At 45.8% G+C, this 19,260-nt stretch overlaps 1 protein-coding gene across 1 annotated transcript in view; it reads left to right on the top strand.

The window, feature by feature from the left end:
- Positions 1–19,260, top strand: part of CEP41 (centrosomal protein 41) — a 62,801-nt gene that overhangs the window by 1,371 nt on the left and 42,170 nt on the right. The window contains exon 2 of the mRNA XM_073580977.1: positions 16,947–17,010. Coding sequence (XP_073437078.1) covers positions 16,947–17,010 — 64 coding nt within the window. The remainder of the gene's footprint in view (positions 1–16,946; positions 17,011–19,260) is intronic.

The raw sequence follows: 19,260 nt of genomic DNA on the forward strand, positions 1-19,260 counted from the left end.
TTTACAGCAGATCGTGACCGGTCACTATTACATAAGGACACAGCCTGTACAGCAGATCGTGACCGGTCACTAATACCATAAGGACACAGCCTGTACAACAGATCGTGACCGGTCACTATTACATAAGGACACAGCCTTTACAGCAGATCGTGACCGGTCACTATTACATAAGGACACAGCCTGTACAACAGATCGTGACCAGTCACTATTACATAAGGACACAGACTGTACAGCAGATTGTGACCTGTCACTGTACCATAAAGATACAGCCTGTACAACAGATCGTGACCGGTCACTATACCATAAGGACACAGCCTGTACAGCAGATCGTGACGGGTCACTGTACCGTAAGGACACAGACTGTACAGTAGATCAGGACCAGTCACTATGCCTTAAGGACACAGCCTGTGTCCACTGACCCTCTTGTCTCCACATCTACGTTCTGTCAAAGTTGAATCAGTTTTGTCCAAGTGCTGTCCTTTATTCTTGGACTCATTGACTTTGAATGTGGGAGACTTAATATCAGACCAAAGTGGTACAGCCATGTGTAAATGTTCAATATATGCAAGACCCATTGCTCAGACCAGGATGTAACTTGAGAACGGGGCCCATTGCACCCTTCTGTCTGTGGAGAAGTGACATATGGTCCTGCTTCATTCATTCATTCCTTCCTTTCAATGTTAGTGGCTCAGTTGTCTTTTCCTATGATGCACCTTTATTCAGGAGTTTGTAAGAGCTTGAGGAAGAAGCAAGGAAATAGTTTTTTGAGGCTTTTCTGGAGCAGAAACTGAACAGAAACCATCCATATCATCCTACAAATCTCAAAACGCCTACAAAAGAGTCAGTTTCTGCTTTAACAATAGCATTTAAAACATTTGGATTTTACTGACAATTTGCAATATCTGCTTTGTGGATGTCAAATGATGTTTATCACCTATTCAGTGCTGAGTCTCCCCCATCACTGGACTATAAGTACGAGCCCCCTTTACTCACCCTCCCCTGTGTCCGTCAGTCCGCAGCCCAAAGAAGACTTGAACCAAACATGAAAATCCATTTTAAAATGCATATTGCACTAATGATGGTGTCATGTCCTCACTAAATGAACGGGATTCATATAGCTTAACAAGCAGCTAATCCGCTATACCGGGGTCCAATAAGGGAGACTGTAGTTGAATCTGTGATTTATTGAACGTAGATATAGATGTGTATGGTAAAACTACAAATAGAAACAGATACATAGAATCAGTATAAGATTCATGGAAATATACATTATACATAGCATACAATCTGAGCTACTAGCTGATCAGGGGTTGTAACTAAGCTAGCTAATATAAGACAGAGTATACAGGGAAAATAATTACATACCACCGATGCTAACGCAGGGGAAAAGAAAGCGATGAGGTGTTTCCAATCTGCAGGCTTGAAAGAAATGGCCAACTGAAGGAAAGAAGGGGGACGGGATAGACCATGATCCCTTACAAAGTTACCCAGAATACATTAGGTATTGGAGGGAAATAATACAGGAAGTACAATACATAACATTATGCAGTAATATCTTTTGGTCACTAGATGGAACTAAGGAAACAAGAAACATTAAGGAAAAACTGAATATCCTGTACATACAGCAATATGGTTATATGTTATCAGAACAGATGATTAAGAGTCATTTCTTATTTTGGAGACAGAACACTCCCCGTCTGGCATTGAACGGATGCCACCATTACTATCCTCTGAAGACAACAATAGGACCAGCTCAGTCACTGGTCTGGAGAATGTCTTAGGTCCATCTCCTTTGGCCATCCTGAGTTCGACTTTGTGGACATGGCCATCTTCACTGGGAAATGTAGTAGTCACTAGTCCAAGTGGCCACTGGTTCCGATGGGATGGGCCTGGCAGTCTTTAACAAGGATGAGGTCACCAATCTGAAGATTAGGCCTGGTAGACTGCCACATTGTCCGTGGCTGCAAGGTAGACAAATATTGTTTGCGCCACCTGTCCCATCTTGTATTGGCAAGACTTTGTACCTGCCTCCATTGGCGCTTGTAGAGGTCCTTAGCGTCGAATCCTCCTGGAGGGGCACTGGATAGTCCTGTTTTCTGGGTTAGAAGAGTAGCTGGAGTCCATAACAAGGGCTCCTCAGGGTCATTAGGAACTGGAACCAAGGGCCTTGCGTTGATTATAGCCGCGGCTTCTGCCATGAAGGTGGTTAGACTTTCGTGAGTAAGTCTCGCTGCTCGTTCCTGAAGAGTAGAGTCAAGAATTCTTCGTACTAGACCAATCATTCATTCCAAGATCCACCCATATGCGAGGAGTGAGGTGGGTTGAATGACCATGTGCAACTTTGGTCACTGAGGAACTTCTCGAGAGTCTTATGGTCTAGATTTGAGGGTATGCCCAATTCCTTCGCTGCACCAATGAAGTTGGTACCTCTCTCTGTATATGTTTGATAGGACCACGGATGGCAATAAAATGTCTCAAAGCATTGATGAAGCTTGACGTGTCAAGTGGATAAGTAAAAAAAGTGTAGTCAGCTTACCCGTCTGCAAAGCAATCCCCAAGCCTGCCAACGCTCAGCACGGACTGTGGTGAGCATCCACATGAATTAGGAGCAAGAGGAAGAAAAAAAAAATTGATCCAGCTGGAGACGGAGGCGGCTGCAATTAACAAAGCTTTATTGGACAACGTAAAAATATGTTGGTTCTAAAAAATTTCTTATAGCAAACACCAAGCACACCAGTGAGGAGGATCAACGCGTTTCAACTAAAAAATAGTCTTAGTCATGATCTGTCAAGTGACTCAATGAGTTCTATGTGGACGGCTCTGATTGACAGACAGGTAAACATGATGGCCCAACATTTACTATTGGCTTGTCCGCCTCTTGTGTGACGAGTAACAACTGACCAAGGTCCAAACACGGAGACCAACGTTGGTAAAAGGAGGGTCTGGGATGAGTCTATCTGCTGGTAGGTCAGCCATCTTTTGGGTTTCAGTGGAACCACGAAGCTTACGGCAGGTAATACATTTGTAGATGACACTACAGATGAGTTTCTTTGCACCGACAATCCACAGGCCAGCAGTTCTGATGGCTCCTTCTGTAAATAGTCTTCCTTGGTGTTTGACCAGATTGTGATAGTGTTGCACGATTAGGTGAGCAACATGACATTTTCCAGGAATGATAAGAGGGAATTTCTCTTCAAACTCTATTTTAGCTTCTTTAAGGCGACCTCCTACTCTCAGCAGGCCTTTGTTGTCAATGAATGGGTCGAGTTTTCGCAGGCATTGAAGCTTTGTTAATGAGACATTGGATTTCCACAGAGTAAGTTTCTTTCTGAACTGTAGAGACGATGTGGTTTCTGGAAGATTCCAAGTCGGAGGTAACATAGGTGTCTTTACAGAGATGCCTACCTTTACATTTTCCTGTGTCACGAGCTCTGGTGGTCTTGAATGAGCGAGCTATACGAGTCAGGCAGGTAATGGCTCGAGTAAGTGACTTCCAACTTGAAAATTTGTCGAATCTGTGGGATCCAAGCTGAATAGCAGAAGTCATTGTATGGAGTGTGGACACCTGAGGGCGGATTTCAGCTTCTGAGTCTTCTCCTATCGGTTCAAAGGTGTCTGGACAACGCTCCTCCGTGTACAATAGTTTTGGTCCTGAGAGCCATATTGTGTTCTCTAGTCGACTTGCGTCAACTGCTCTAGTTGCATGATCTGCAGGGTTTTGATCCGTGGGGATGTAGTGCCACTGCTTTGGATGAACTAATCTCCTAATTCGTAGCACTCTGTTGTTGACATAAACGTAGAATCGCCTGGTTTCGTTGTGAATGTATCCCAGGACTACCTTGCTTTCTGAGTAGAACTTGGCTTGTGTCAGGTCGATATCAATCTCGGATGTGACGAACTCTGCTAACTCGACGGCTAAGACTGCAGCACAAAGTTCTAACCTTGGTATGGTGTGCTCTGGTTGTGGAGCAAGTTTGGCTTTCTCCATGACGAATCCAGTGTGGCTCTGACATTTGGAGTCCACAGTTTTGAGATCGGCAACAGCAGTTGCTTTGACAGAATCATCTGCAAATACATACAGTCTTTGGCTCTGTATCTCTGTAGATGGCACAGGGGTGTATGGCCTTGGCACTTTTAGGTTGGAAAGAGCTGCTAAAGAGTTCTTCCATGCTTCCCACTGGATTCTCTTGTCAGGTGGCAGAAGTGCATCCCAGTCAGAAGTCTCCTTGGTTAAGTCTCTTAGTATGGCTTTGCCTTGTATAGTAACAGGAGCTGCGAAACCTAAGGGATCGTACAGGCTGTTGATGGTAGACAGGACACCTCTGCATGTGAAAGGCTTTTCTTCCTGGTTGACCTGAAAGGTAAAAGTGTCTGACTGTAGATTCCAGAGAAGCCCGAGGCTGCGTTGCATTGGTGTGGGGTCTGACCCTAGGTCCAGGTCTCTGAGACCATTACACAAGTCTTGTGAAGGGAATACTTTCATGAGTTCTTGGCTGTTTGAGGCTATTTTGTGAAGCCTGAGGTTAGAGCAAGCAAGCATCTCTTGGGCTCTTTTGAGAAGACTGATGGCAGTCTCATTTGAAGGCATGGCTTTCAGACAGTCATCAACATAAAAGTCTTTTTCTATAAATTGTCTGACATCTGACCCGTATTCTTATTCTCCTTCTAGAGCTGACCTTTTGAGTCCATAGATGGCGACTGCAGGAGAAGGGCTATTGCAAAAGATGTGCACTCTCATGCGGTACTCTGTGACTTCTTTAGTAGCATCATTGTCTCTGTACCAGAAGAATCTTAGGAAGTTCCTGTCTCTCTCTCTCACAAGGAAACAATGGAACATTTGCTGGATGTCAGCGATGAAGGCAATGGAATCCTTACGGAAGCGCATAAGTACTCCCAGCAGTTTGTTATTGAGATCTGGTCCTGTCAGTAGAACATCATTCAGGGAGACATCAAATTTAGCACTGGAGTCGAACACCACTCTAATCTTGCCTGGTTTCTTAGGATGGTAGTCTCCAAACATGTGTAAGAACCAGCATTCTTCACAGTCTTTGAGAGTGGGAGCTAGTTCTGCATGGTAGTTCTCAAATATCTTCGACATGAAGGAGAAGTGATCTATCATCTCTGGTTTCTTCTGCAGATTATGTTTGAGAGGGGAGAAACGTTTGAATGCCTGATCTCTGTTGTTTGGTAGACGTGGTCTGTGGGTTCTGAAGGGAAGAGGTGCGACCCAGCTGTTGGTCTCATCTTTTACGAGTCCTTTGTCCATTACCTCTAAGAACAACTTATCCTCTACTGACATTGCTACTTGGTTGTCTTGCTTAGTTCTCTGGAAGACTGTGCACCCCAGCTGATCCTCATAGCTTCCTGACATTATACTGCTGTCATGAGCAAAGTCTATTAGGTGATTGGGTAGTTGGATGCTGCGTGGTAGTTCCTTGACATGGAACTCGTTGTTGCAAGGTTGAAACAGAGATGGGCGTTCTTTCTCCAGTGTATTTGTTAGCATGCTTGTCACAGAAGATGGGGCGTGCATGTGTCCGAAGCATACGTTTCCTATGACCCATCCTAGGTCTAGCCTTTGGGCATAGGGAGCATTGTTGAGTCCATTGATATGACCTCTCACTTTATGAACCTGCAGGATGTCTCTTCCCAACAGCAGTATTATCTGTGCCTGAGGGTCGAGTTACGGTACGAGGTGTGCTATGCGTTTTAAGTGAGCATGATGGATTGCCACATCTGGTGTAGGGATTTCAGAACTGTTGTCTGGGATCTGATTACACTCGATGATTGTAGGTAGTGGCAGGCAGAATTGTCCGTCTAAGGACTCAATTTGGTAGTCAGTGGCTTTCCTACCCGCTGTTGTCACAGTACCTGCACATGTCTTTAATGAGTAAGGAGTGCTTGGTCCTTTAATGTTGAATAGGTCAAAGAATGTTGATCTAGCCAGGGATCGATTACTTTGATCATCCAAGATAGCATACAGTCTCACAGCTTTTTCTCTATGGCCCTTTGGGTACACTCTGACAAGGCATATTTTTGAACAAGACCTACTGTCTATTGTCCATTTACAGACTTCAGTACATTGTGAAGTGATCTCTGGTGTAGCTGTATCAGTGCTCTTTTCCTCCCCGCCATGCTCACTGTCAGCTGGCGTGTTTTGTGCACCCCATGGAGCTGGGCCAGGGTGTAGTGCAGTGTTATGATCCATAGTACCACATTCTGTACATTTTACACTGACCTTACAATCCTTGGCGAGATGAGTGGTGGATGAGGAGCACTTGTAGCAGATACCGTTCTCTTTCAGGAATCTTTAGATCCGGTATAGATTTTCCTCTGAAGGCTCTGCATTTCAGGAGAGGATGAGGCTTCTGATGAAGTGGGCACTGCTTGTCAGGTTCTCGTACCTTTGTCTCTGAGAGCAGCCAGCAGACCTGTAATTGGAACTTGGAGAAGAAACATTAGTCTTGTGCACTGCCACAGATGTTCTGTGTGGGTTTGCAGCTGGTGGTGGTGCGGCATATGACGTTGTAAAGTCAAAGCTGGGATCATTTCTGATTGCCGCTTGTTTGTGTATAAAATCTACAAAAACGGAGAAGGGAGGGAATGAAACACTGTGTTTGTATTTGTACATGGAGCCACGTGTGAGCCACCTCTCCTGTAGATTGTAGGGCAACTTTTGGACTATAGGGTTAACACCTTTGGCTGTGTCGAGGTATGCAAGTCCTGGTAGGTCACCTTCACATTTGGCAACTAGGACCTCTTGTAGCAGGTCACCTAGCTCTCTAAGTTTTGGGAGACCTTTGTTAGATATTTTAGGAAAGTCATCGATTCTTTTGAACAAGGCTCTTTCTCTTTTACCTCTGAAGAGCCGTAACACTCATCTAGCCTCTTCCAGATCTCTTTAAGGCTTATTTGAGGGTAGTTTATATTAATGTCTCTGATCCTTACTGCATGTTTGACTGACTCTTCTCCCAGGTATTTGACTAAGAGGTCTATCTCTTCCCTGTTTTTTAACCCCAAGTCTCTGGTAACATTTCGGAAGGAAGCTTTCCAAGCTCTGTAACCTTCAGCGTGGTCAGTGAATTTCTTGAGTCTCTTGGCAACTAGATCATGTCGTGTGAAGATCCTATCAAGTTCTGATGTGAACCGGTTGTCAGCAGAATATACCGGTGATGGGTCACCCTGATAGTGATGTGAGGTGCGTTCATACCTGTTAGTATCCTCAGGGAGGCACCAGCCGGTGTCATATTGCTTCGGTCTGACATGCGGTGTGTCAGCAAGGTGATTCACGTTGGTTACCTGGTGAGGGGCAAGGAAGACTGGAGAGTTGCTTTGCTTCACATTTTCCTGGAGTCATGATGACTCTCACTCGTTTCACTGGATGTGTCGTGATCTTGGTTATAGTTTGGATCACGAAGTTTATTAACATATTGAGATGTGCGTTGTGGCGAATCTTGCAGCGGCAACTTCAGACTTGACGTACTGCTGCGACTATGCAGCTCAGGGTTGTGTGCGGCTTCCAGTGCTTCCGCCTCGGCCAATGCTGCAGCAGCCTCTTTTTTTTTTTTTACTGCTATGCTCTCTAAGGCTGCATCCACACGTGCCTTCTCTAACTGCGTCTTTCTCTCTTGCTCCTCTCTTTCCAAGCATGACTTCTCTAACTCCATGCGTGACTTCTCTTTCTCTATGCGAGACTTTCTCTCTTGGTCTTCTAAGCGTGCTTTCTCTAATTTAAGTTGCATCTCTTCTTCAGCATAACGTGCTCGCATTTTGGCAGCTTCCACATTTGCGCGGGCAATGGCAACCGCGCTGCTGATGGATACAGTCTTTGAGGAGACGGATGTAGCAGATTTTGTCCTGTGTGATTTGTGGGACATGGTGTCTTGGAGGGATGGTTGGCTGGGCAGAGATTGCTGTAGCTGTGTTAGTCTCTGTGTAGCCGGTGACTTGAATCTCACTAGATGGATTTCTGTAGCATCACTAGTTTCTGCAAGCTGGATGAAGGGGTGTCTTTTCCTGAATCGCACCAGCTGAATAGCGCTGTGTAACTGGCCTCTGTAGGATGGAAAGCTGTTCTTTCTGTATTCCCATTAGCTGGAGAGCCGGTGTTTTACTGTCATGTCCTCACTAAATGAACGGGATTCATATAGCTTAACAAGCAGCTAATCCGCTATACCGGGGTCCAATAAGGGAGACTGTAGTTGAATCTGTGATTTATTGAACGTAGATATAGATGTGTATGGTAAAACTACAAATAGAAACAGATACATAGAATCAGTATAAGATTCATGGAAATATACATTATACATAGCATACAATCTGAGCTACTAGCTGATCAGGGGTTGTAACTAAGCTAGCTAATATAAGACAGAGTATACAGGGAAAATAATTACATACCACCGATGCTAACGCAGGGGAAAAGAAAGCGATGAGGTGCTTCCAATCTGCAGGCTTGAAAGAAATGGCCGACTGAAGGAAAGAAGGGGGATGAGATAGACCATGATCCCTTACAAAGTTACCCAGAATACACTAGGTATTGGAGGGAAATAATACAGGAAGTACAATACATAACATTATGCAGTAATATCTTTTGGCCACTAGATGGAACTAAGGAAACAAGAAACATTATCTAAGGAAAAACTGAATATCCTGTACATACAGCAATATGGTTATATGTTATCAGAACAGATGATTAAGAGTAATTTCTTATGTTGGAGACAGAACAGATGGTTTTAGTAAGCAGTGGTGACAGGAGAAGAGCTGATGGAAGGGTTTGTAATGTGACATAAAAAATCGACTGTTCTGCCCCCCACCACGCACACCGACTCATGCAGGACCTTAGACATTATACATCTTACAACCTGAGAAATCTGCATAAGCAATGGTGGTGGGGTGTTTTTTCCTTTGACTGTTGCTGCCTACTTATGATTGGTCAGCACCATACAGGGAGAAGAAGGACACCCCCCCCAGTGATAACTATCAGATCACACATTAGGGGCTTTGACTGCTAATATCTCCACAGTGGAGAGGCGAAAATAAAAAAAAACAAACACACTTTTTTATTACCGTATATACTCGAGTATAAGCCGAGATTTTCAGCCCATTTTTTAATGCTGAAAGTCCCCCTCTCTGCTTATACTCGAGTCATATACTGGGGGTCGGCAGGGGAGGGGGAACGAGGGTGTCAGAGATTATACTCGCCCCCTCCTGACACGGTCTCTGCAGCCCCCCTGCTTCTTCCATGGTCTCGGCGCCCCAGCTCTTCCTGCGTTCAGCGGTCACGTGGTACCGCTCATTAAAGTCATGAATATGCACATATTCATGACTTTAATGAGCGGTACCACGTGATCGCTGAAACGTCGAAGAGCTGGGGCGTCAAGACCATGGAAGAAGCAGGGGGGCTGCAGAGACCGTGCCAGGAGGGGGTGAGTATGACGGGGGAGGACTGGGAGCAGTGCAATATTCACCTGTCCCCGTTCCCACGCCGCTCGGTCCTCCGCGTCTTCTGTCTGTGACGTTCAGGTCAGAGGGCGCAATGACATAGTCAGTGCGTGCTCTATGCTGAACGTCACTGTAGACATCCGATGGAACTGGAGAGGATCTGCAAGGAAGAATGGTAGAGAATCCCCAATTCCAGGTGCGAAAAACTTGTGGCATCATTCCCAAGAAGTTGCTTGGCTGTACTAGCTCAAAAAGGTGCTTCTACCCAATACTGAGCAAAGGGTCTGAATACTTATGACCATGTGATATTTCAGTTTTTCTTTTTTAAGAAATTTGCAAAAATTTCTACATTTGTTTTTTTTTTCAGTCAAGATGGGGTGCAGAGTGTACATTAATGAGAAAAAAATGAACTTTGTTTCATTACATTTGGTAAATTCAAAAAAGAGTGAAAAACTTAAAGGGGTCTGAATACTTCCCGTACCCACTGTACATACATAACACATGTATTGTGCTGTTTTTAGCAGAATGTGACAAACGAAGAATAGTGGCATGTATCGTCTGTACCTTGGTTTAGTGTAGGTAGTGGTTGTCGGTGATCGATAGCCTGACGTCATGTACCAGCATGTAGACATGCGTCCTCCGTCGTTGGTCTGTACTATAGCACCTGTTCATTTTTGTATCCTATCGAGAAAAAAAATATTCTAGGTTAGGATCTTGGAGCAGATTCTGCTAAAAACCAACCAACCCCGTAAAACTGCTTCATATACTTTCTGAAAGCAAAAATAAAAGCTTTGTAAATTAGGGTACTGAATTAATAATTAGGAGGAGAAAAAAATGACTCATATATTCTGTACCACCCCAAACAATTTATAATTGGATTTTTTTGGTGAGAATAGCCTTGTGAAGGAAAAAAAAAAATCCACTTTGGAGCCCTATGATTTTTATTTGATGGGAATTAGCCTTTTAAAAGCCATGCTACAATCATAGAAATCATAACTAGCCTTTATATATGCGGATCAGAAGAAGTCCAGGAAATTGGAGGGAGTTATGGAAGAAGGTTATGTGGTCGGGGAGCGGCGGAATATCTGCATGGTAAAATATTCACCTTGTATGAGGACAGGCATTGTCAGGGGAATGGCGCAATCTCGCTAGCTTGGTGCTCTAGGTAATACCCTCAGGAATGGCGCACGTTACGGTGAAGACAGTCATGCAGGTCATGTGCTGTAGGTCATCTGAGATCAGGGTTATATTTTTCTACACTCTATTAGGGGACATTATGCAGTGAGTAAATGTAGTAATATTACAGTTGAATAAAATATTAAATCAGAATAAAAAATACATATATACAGTTGTGTGAAAGTGTTTGCCCCCTTCCAGATTTCCTATTTTTTTTCCATGTTTGTCACTCTTAAATGTTTCAGATCACCGAACAAATTGAAGTATTGGACAAAGATAACACAAGTAATCACAAAATACAGTTTTTAAATTAGTCTTTATTATTAAGAGAAAAAAAATCCAAACCTACAAGGCCCTGTGTGAAAGTGATTTCCCCCCCCTTAACCATTTCACGACATGCTCAAGTTGGAGCGGGTTTATAGAGCGGGTTGACGCCTCGAGCCCACCCCATACCCAGCAGGCGATGGCTGAGTATTACAACCAGGACCTGCCGCTATCAGTCGTGGGTGGAGTGATGCTCCTCTCATGATTGTTAACCTGTTAAATGCTGCGGACCTCCACTGATTTGATATCCTCTGTTCTTAAATGCCTTCGAAAATTGGCGATAACCACAAATCCAACTATGGTCTTCAACTCTCTCACTTTTACTTTTTACCCTTTTTCTTTTTTCTTTTTTTTTTAATTAACTCCCATCCCTCCCCCAGGTATGACTATTGTCAGGATCCTTTCAGCGCCGGCGTGCAGCCTCCGCTGAGCAGGGACTCACCCGCACTGTAGGGGGCCCGGGGTCAGGTACAGCCGGAAAGTACAGATACACAGCACCTGTGGACGCTGAAGTTAACAAGCAGTCACAGGACCTACGGTCATGTGACTGCAAGGGGGAGGAGCTTAGCGTACTGCATTCAGAGATGGCAGGACACTATACAGAAATACTCAGTCAGGCAAAACGGAGTTCATACACAGAGATATCAGTAAAGTATCAGGGATGAGACAGAACGGATAGTCAGGGCCAAGCAGGTGTCAAAACCAAACAGACATAGAAGGTACCAAGCAGAATCCAAAGCAATATCCAGAGGACAGACCGAGTCATACACAGAGAATCAAGCAACCAGAGCACAGCACAAACACACTCAGGGGTCACCACACAATGCCAAGGGCGAAAGTATAACTGACAGGGGATGGGAGCTTCCTGAGGCTATAAGAAGCTTTCCCAGAACCAATGAGAGGCCACCATAATAGGTCCCAGGTGTGCAGGTAAGAGTCTGCACTGAGATCAAAACATTAACCCCAGAAGTGCCGGTCACCCAGCACTGGTATCATGACAGTACCCCCCCTCTTAACGGGGGGCCTCTGGACTCCCATGCTTGCCCCCCGGGTACCTAGCATGGAAAGCCCGAACCAGGCGATCAGCAAGCATCAACCGGGCCGGCACTCATGACCTGTCCTCTGGCCCATACCCCTTCCAATGAACTAGGTACTGTACTGATCGCCGTACCAACCTAGAATCTACGATGTGACCAATCTCATATTCCACATGTCCCTCAACCGAAACCGGAGGAGCAGCGGACTTGGATTCTCCCCGGACTGCTTCAAAAGGCTTCAGTAGAGATCTATGGAAGACGTTAGGGATCTTGAAAGAGGGTGGAAGGCACAGTCTGTATGCTACTGGATTGATTTTTTCCACAATCTTGTACGGGCCAATGAATTTGAGGCCCAACTTGGCTGACGGAATCTTTAACTTAATGTTTCGCGTGGAGAGCCAAACTTTCTCTCCAACCAGAAACATGGGACCAGGTGTTCGTTTCCTGTCCGCGAAAAACTTATACCTGACTTGAGACCTAGATATACGCCGCTGGACTTCTGCCCATGTATCTTTTAACCGCTGAACAGAGTCCTCAGCCCCGGGACACCCCGAATCCAGACGAGAAAACTCACCAAAATGAGGACTGAACCCATAGTTGATCAAGAAAGGGGACATACCAGTGGATTGACTCACCCGACTATTGAAGGCAAATTCAGCCAACGGCAGTATATCACACCAGTCATTCTGTCTAGCAGAAGTCAGACATCTGAGGATCTGTTCCAGAGACTGATTAGTGCGTTCCGTCTGACCATTACTCTCAGGATGGTATGCAGATGAAAAGGACAGGGATATCCCTAATTTTTTGCAGAAAGCACGCCAAAACTTAGCCACAAACTGCACACCACAATCAGACACCACATTCAGGGGTACCCCATGCAACCGGACCAAATGCTACACAAACAATCTGGATAAGGTCTCAGCAGAAGGTAATGCGGACAGGGGTACAAAATAAGCCTGCTTTGAAAATCTGTCCACCACTACCCATACCACCGTATTACCCCTGGAAGAGGGAAGATTAGTAATAAAATCCATGGACAGGTGGGTCCATGGTCTTTCGGGAACTTCCAAGGGCATCAGCTCCCCTGCCGACCGGCTATGGGAGCTTTTACAACGAGCGCAGACCCCACAACCAGAAATGAATTTCTTTATATCAGAACCAAGGGTAGGCCACCAGAAGATCCTAGCCACTGCCAGTCGCGTGGCTGATATACCAGGGTGAGCACACAACTTGGATTCGTGGAACTCTTGCAAGAGTTTAAGGCGAAGTTGCTCTGGGACAAACAACTTGCCCCCTGGCTTGGCCGCAGGAGCCAGCGACTGGGCCCCCTCAATTTCCCGTTCCAATTCAGACGAGATCCCTGCTAACAACCCCAGGGTGCAGAATGGAGGACGGTGGCTCAGGGGCAGACACAGGGCGAAAACTACGAGATAAGGCGTCAGCCTTGACATTTTTTGACCCTGGACGGAATGTAATAGTAAACTGGAAACGAGAAAAGATAAAGTGACCAACAGGCCTGTCTGGGCGGTAGTCTTTTAGCAGACTCAATGTATGACAAATTTTTGTGATCAGTGATCACAGTAACCGGGTGACTGGCCCCCTCCAAAAAGTGCCTCCACTCCTCAAACGCCAACTTGACCGCAAGAAGCTCTCTATTGCCTACATCATAATTTCTTTCAGCAGCAGAGACCTTCCTGGAAAAGAAAGCACATGGCCTGAGGTTGGTTAGAGTGGCAGGCCCTTGGGACAACACTGCCCCCACCCCCACCTCGGAGGCATCCACCACCACCACAAATGGTTTGGACGGATCTGGCTGTACCAACACAGGAGCAGACATAAAACATTTTTTCAGCGTCGCAAAGGCCTCTTTTGCGAGCGAGGATCAATTTCTCACATCCGCACCTTTGCATGTTAGATCCATGAGAGGTTTGACCACCTGCGAAAACCCCCAGATAAATCTGCGGTAATAATTGGCGAGCCCCAAGAAGCGCTGAAGACCCTTAAGATCTCGGGGTTGCACCCAATCCGCAATGGCCTGCACCTTCTTGTGGTCCATGCGAAAACCCTCACAGGATACAATTAATCCCAAAAAAGACAATTCTTGCACACAAAATACACATTTCTCCAATTTGGCATAGAGATGATTTTCTCTCAGTCTTTGGAGAACAGTTCGTACATGTTCCAGATGTGAATGCCTGTCGGATGAGTATATCAAAATATCATCTAAGTAGATAACGACAAAACGACCAATGAGATCCGAGAATACCACATTGATGAAATTCTAAAATATGGCGGGGGCATTGGTAAGACCAAACGGCATGACTAAATTTTCAAACAGTCCCTCAGACGTGAGGAACGCAGTTTTCCATTCATCCCCCTCTCGGACCCTTATCAAATTATATGCCCCCCGAAGATCCAGTTTAGAAAACCAGTTTGCCCCTGATAGTTGGTTACACAAATCGGGAATCAACGGAAGGGGGTACGTATTCCGTACAGTAATCTGATTAAGCTCCCGAAAATCGAGACAGGGACGTAAGCCGCCATCTTTTTTCTTAACAAAAAAGAAACCTGCCGCCACAGGTGAGATTGAAGGACGTATGTGTCCCTTGCGCAGACTTTCAGCAATGTACTTCTTCATAGCTAAGCGCTCAGGGCTGGATAAATTAAACAGACGGGTTTTAGGTAATTTAGCCCCCGGGACCAGCTCGATAGCGCAGTCAAAGGGTCTATGTGGCAGTAACGTCTCGGCCTCGCTTTCAGAGAATACATCTTCGAAGACCTTCAGGCATTCCGGAATACCTTCCAGCTCGACAGATGATACAGACACAGATTTAACAGGTTCATCAAGCAGTGCGAATTTATCACATAGCTTAAAATCATTAAACCCCCATTGAACAATCTCCCCCGTTTTCCAGTTAATAACTGGGTTATGGCGTTGTAACCAGGGCATGTCCAAGACCAACCCTGCAGGTAGATTGTCCAGAACAAAATAACTTAGGTTTTCCACATGAGTAGCGCCCACTCTGAGCGAAAACAAGTCAGACATAAAGAGAATTCCCTCCTTAGTGAGGGGAGAGGAGTCAATGGCCTCCACCTTGATCGGAAACTTGAGCCTAACTGTCCCTATCTTGCATCTTGCAGTGTGTGACCAGTTGGGAGTCAATGAGATTAATCGATGATCCGCAATCCACGAAGGCTGTAGAGGGAAAAGAACTACCGTCCACAAACAGTTCCACATGAAGTAACACTTTAGAAAATGAGGAAAAGGGTACCTGAGGGTCTGAGTAGTCTCCCTGTTGACTACCCAGACCTAGTCGTTTCCCACCGACCGGGTCGAAGGCGGGCAATCAGGACACTCCCTTTTCCAATGTCCCTCTTTACCACAGTAAAAGCATAACTGCTTGTCCTTCCGGTGTTTCCTCTCCGTATCCTTCAGGGAGAGGGCGCCTACTTCCATGAGCTCAGGGGCAGTCTCTTTTCCACTGGGGAACAATGGAGTCTCCACCTGCATCACCCCTCTGGCCCACAGCCTGCGGTCCACCCGGACGGCCTGGGTCATGGCGTCCTCGAGAGAGTTAGGTGGGGGATGTAACGCCAAGGCATCCTGCAGCCACTCGGACAAGCCTCTGCGAAAGAGTCCTCGGAGTGCAGCGTCCCAAGAGACCTCTGCGGCCCAGCGGCGGAATTCAGTACAAAACCACTCAGCCGAGTGTTTCCCCTGACAGACGCTCATCACCATGTCCTCTGCCAATCGCACTCGGTCAGGTTCATCTTAAATGTGCCCGAGGGCCTCAAAGAATGCATTCACAGACACTGTCTCAGGGGCAGTGGGAGAGAGGGAGAAAGCCCAAGCTTGTGGGGACCCTCTTAATAACGACATAATGACCCCTACCTTCTGGTTTTCGTCCCCAGAGGAGCGTGGTCTCAAACTAACAAAAAGTTTGCACCCCTCCATGAAGACCCTGAACTCCTTTTTGTTCCCAGAAAAAAAGTCAGGCAGTTTAACAGGTGGTTCCGGGGACACCAGAGCAACATCCCTCGCCCCAGCCCCCGGAGACCCCCGCAGATAAAGCCCCTCGCAGAAACCTGCTGCTGAGAACGAGCTAGAGCTTGCCGCTCCAAAGATAAACCCTGAAACATCTGAGTCAGACTTTTCATCTGGTCAGCCAGAGACTGTATGGGATCCATAACTCTCTGCACAAAAACCCCCCAAAAACTTAATGGTCAGTTATAATGTCAGGATCCTGTCAGCGCGGGCATGCAGCCTCCGCTGAGCAGGGACTCAACTGCACTGTAGGGGGGCCCGGGGTTATGTACAGCTGGAAAGTACAGATACACAGGACCTGTGGACGCTGAAGTTAACAAGCAGTCACAGGACCTACGGTCCTGTGACTGCAAGGGGGCGGGGCTTAGCATCCTGCTTACAGAGATGGCAGGACACTATACAGAAATACTCAGTCAGGCAAAACGGAGGTCATACACAGAGATATCAGTAAAGTACCAGGGATGAGACAGAACGGATAGTCAGGGCCAAGCAGAAGTCAAAACCAAACAGACATAGAAGGTACCAAGCAGAATCCAAAGCAATATCCAGAGAACAGACCGAGTCATACACAGAGAATCAAGCAACCAGAGCACAGCACAAACACACTCAGGGGTCACCACACAATGCCAAGGGCGAAAGTATAACTGACAGGGGATGGGAGCGTCCTAAGGCTATAAGAAGCTTTCCCAGAACCAATGAGAGGCCACCATAATAGGTCCCAGGTGTGCAGGTAAGAGTCTGCACTGAGATCAAAACATTAACCCCAGAAGTGCCGGTCACCCAGCACTGGTATCATGACAACTATTAATGGATGCTGTTTTTAAAATAGGCAGTATATGAATGTACAACACAAACGTCAAACCAATATTTTCTGCTTTGTACATTTTTTAATGTTCTGTTTACTGTAAATATTTTTCTCTTAGATTCTTAAGAAAAGAATTCCACAGAATCCAAAGTACCAGTATGTCAAAACACGGCTTGATACAGGTCAGTGCTTCTCTAATATTAGGAGCTTATGTAATGTAAGGAAAACAATACATCGTAGAATTCTGTTAGGTTGGCTAAAGTGATCTATATCTGTGGTTTGTTGGAATTAACATTGAAGGGAATCTGTCATCAATTTTTTTGCCTATCAGCTGCGGCCACCGGCATCAGGGGCTTACCTACAGCATGCTGTAGATAAGGCCCCGATGTTACCTGAAAGAGAAGAAAAACGAGTTATATTATACTCTCCCAGGGTGGTCAGAGTCTGGGTCCGGTCTGGCGCCTCCCATCTTTCAGTGATGCCGTCCACTTCTTTCCTTCCTGTCGTTGGCTCCTGCGCAGGCGCACTGCTCTGCCCTGTTGCGGGCAGAGCAGATTACTGCAGTGCGCAGGCCCTCTTCCTCTGCCATGGATTTCTCTGTAACTCTGCAGCGTTTCCTAGTCAAATATACATGGCTGTGCTCGTACAGCCAGTGGCTGATGCAAGCTGCCCACGGTTTAGGCGGCATGTATCACCTGTCAGGTTCACTTTAATACTTGTTTCCATAGCCTTTAGATTTTTTATTGTCAGAAGTACTCAAGGCCAAATACTTATCTGCTCGTATACTCTGCTGGTATTGATTAGCTTATTGATTTTATTATTAGGCTTGTTTAGCATCGGGACAACAAACTAGCGTTACTTATGCTTCAGGTGGGGTAAAGAACTTTGGCTTTGTCTGAATTCGCTGGTGAGGACGATTGAAAGCAAATGACGACTGTTGCTAGAATGTTTCACCAAACAGTATTTAGCAGGGCACGCCTGAGTGAAGAATAAAGGCGCTCTTCTTCTCCGCGCTCAGGTCATCTTACAGTCCGGTGTTCTCTGCCCAGGGCCTTTAGGAATTACAGAATCATTTAGACTTGGGAATGAAGTACTCGTTCTCATCTTGAATGTCACCTTGAGGGTTTTCGTTTCCAGGCATGTGCCTTACGTTTTCACTTAAAGCGCCACTCCAGCATATTTTTTTTTTTTACTTAACCACTGGAGTGGCGCCACTAATGTAAGTTCCTTGGCCCTTAGTATTATAGTATACTTACCTGCTGCCGTCTTCATCTGTTTCCGGTGCCATTCCGGTTAGTCTTCTGGAGTCTGTGGGATCGCTCCAGTGTTTGCCGAGCGAGACAAAAGTCACAACTAATGATGAACGAACATGCTTGGATAATGTCTTATCCCAGCAAGAAGCAAACAGATGAACGGCATACTAGGGCACACAAATCACCACATTAACAGACGGAGCTATTTATCTGAAGTATTGCGGTATATAATTCAGTCAAAAAACGGAGGTGCTTGCATGAAAAAACATGAATGTATCATAGTATAATGCAAAAAGAAGAAAGATGCAGCACTCACCGATATAGCTGAAAAACTGTGCGTCTTTATTTCACATGAATTCCATCAGCAGATATGTGGACATGCAGGACGTTAGAGGAATGCTAGGGGAGGGAGGTGCCGGACAACGGCCGTTTCGCGATTACTCGCTTTTACGGGTCCAGGTGGATGAGACATGCACGTCCACTCATCACTAACGACAACTCAATGTAAGTCCATGTGAGCCAATATGCGGCCAGAATAAGGTTCCCCTAGACCTACACTGAGAGCTTGTGGCTGTTACCTCTGACTTCCAGTCAGTCCGAAGTTAGTCACAAGATGGCGGATCCGGGCCAGGAAGAGTTGAAAGATGGTGGCTGGTGAATATAATACAAGGTCAGGGAATGTAGATTAGTGGCACTACTCCAGCCCTGAAAAAAAAATCACTGGAGTGGTGGTTCAAAGTGCTTGTTCGCTACTGAACAATCAGATGTTTATGGCCCCAGGGTGCTGCATAAAATAAAAACAATCTATACTTATCTCCTGGTCCAGTGCCTCTTGTAAGCCCTGTGCCTCTTGCCGGTGTCCTCATGGTCATGTGACAGCTGCAGCCAATCTGCAGCTGCCTTCATGTTTCTGATTGGCTGCAGCCTTCCCACTTTTGTCCAATCAGTCATGTGTCATTGTTTAGGTTAGGAAACCAGCCACGGAGCGGTATAAGTATAGATTTTAATTTATGCAGCGCCCTCTGCCACCTAAAAGGGAATTCTCTGTAATGGACGACACCTTTAAGTTAGAGCAGAAATAGTGTGTCTAACTCGCAGAGTACTGCATTTTGTAAAGCCACCATTTTCTCTTAGAGTAACTAATACTGCCCCCCCGATCATTGCTACAAATGCATGACT

The sequence above is a fragment of the Dendrobates tinctorius genome, unplaced genomic scaffold, assembly GCF_039654945.1.
Source record: "Dendrobates tinctorius isolate UK_male_01 unplaced genomic scaffold, ASM3965494v1 ptg000066l, whole genome shotgun sequence".
NCBI lineage: Eukaryota > Metazoa > Chordata > Amphibia > Anura > Dendrobatidae > Dendrobates > Dendrobates tinctorius.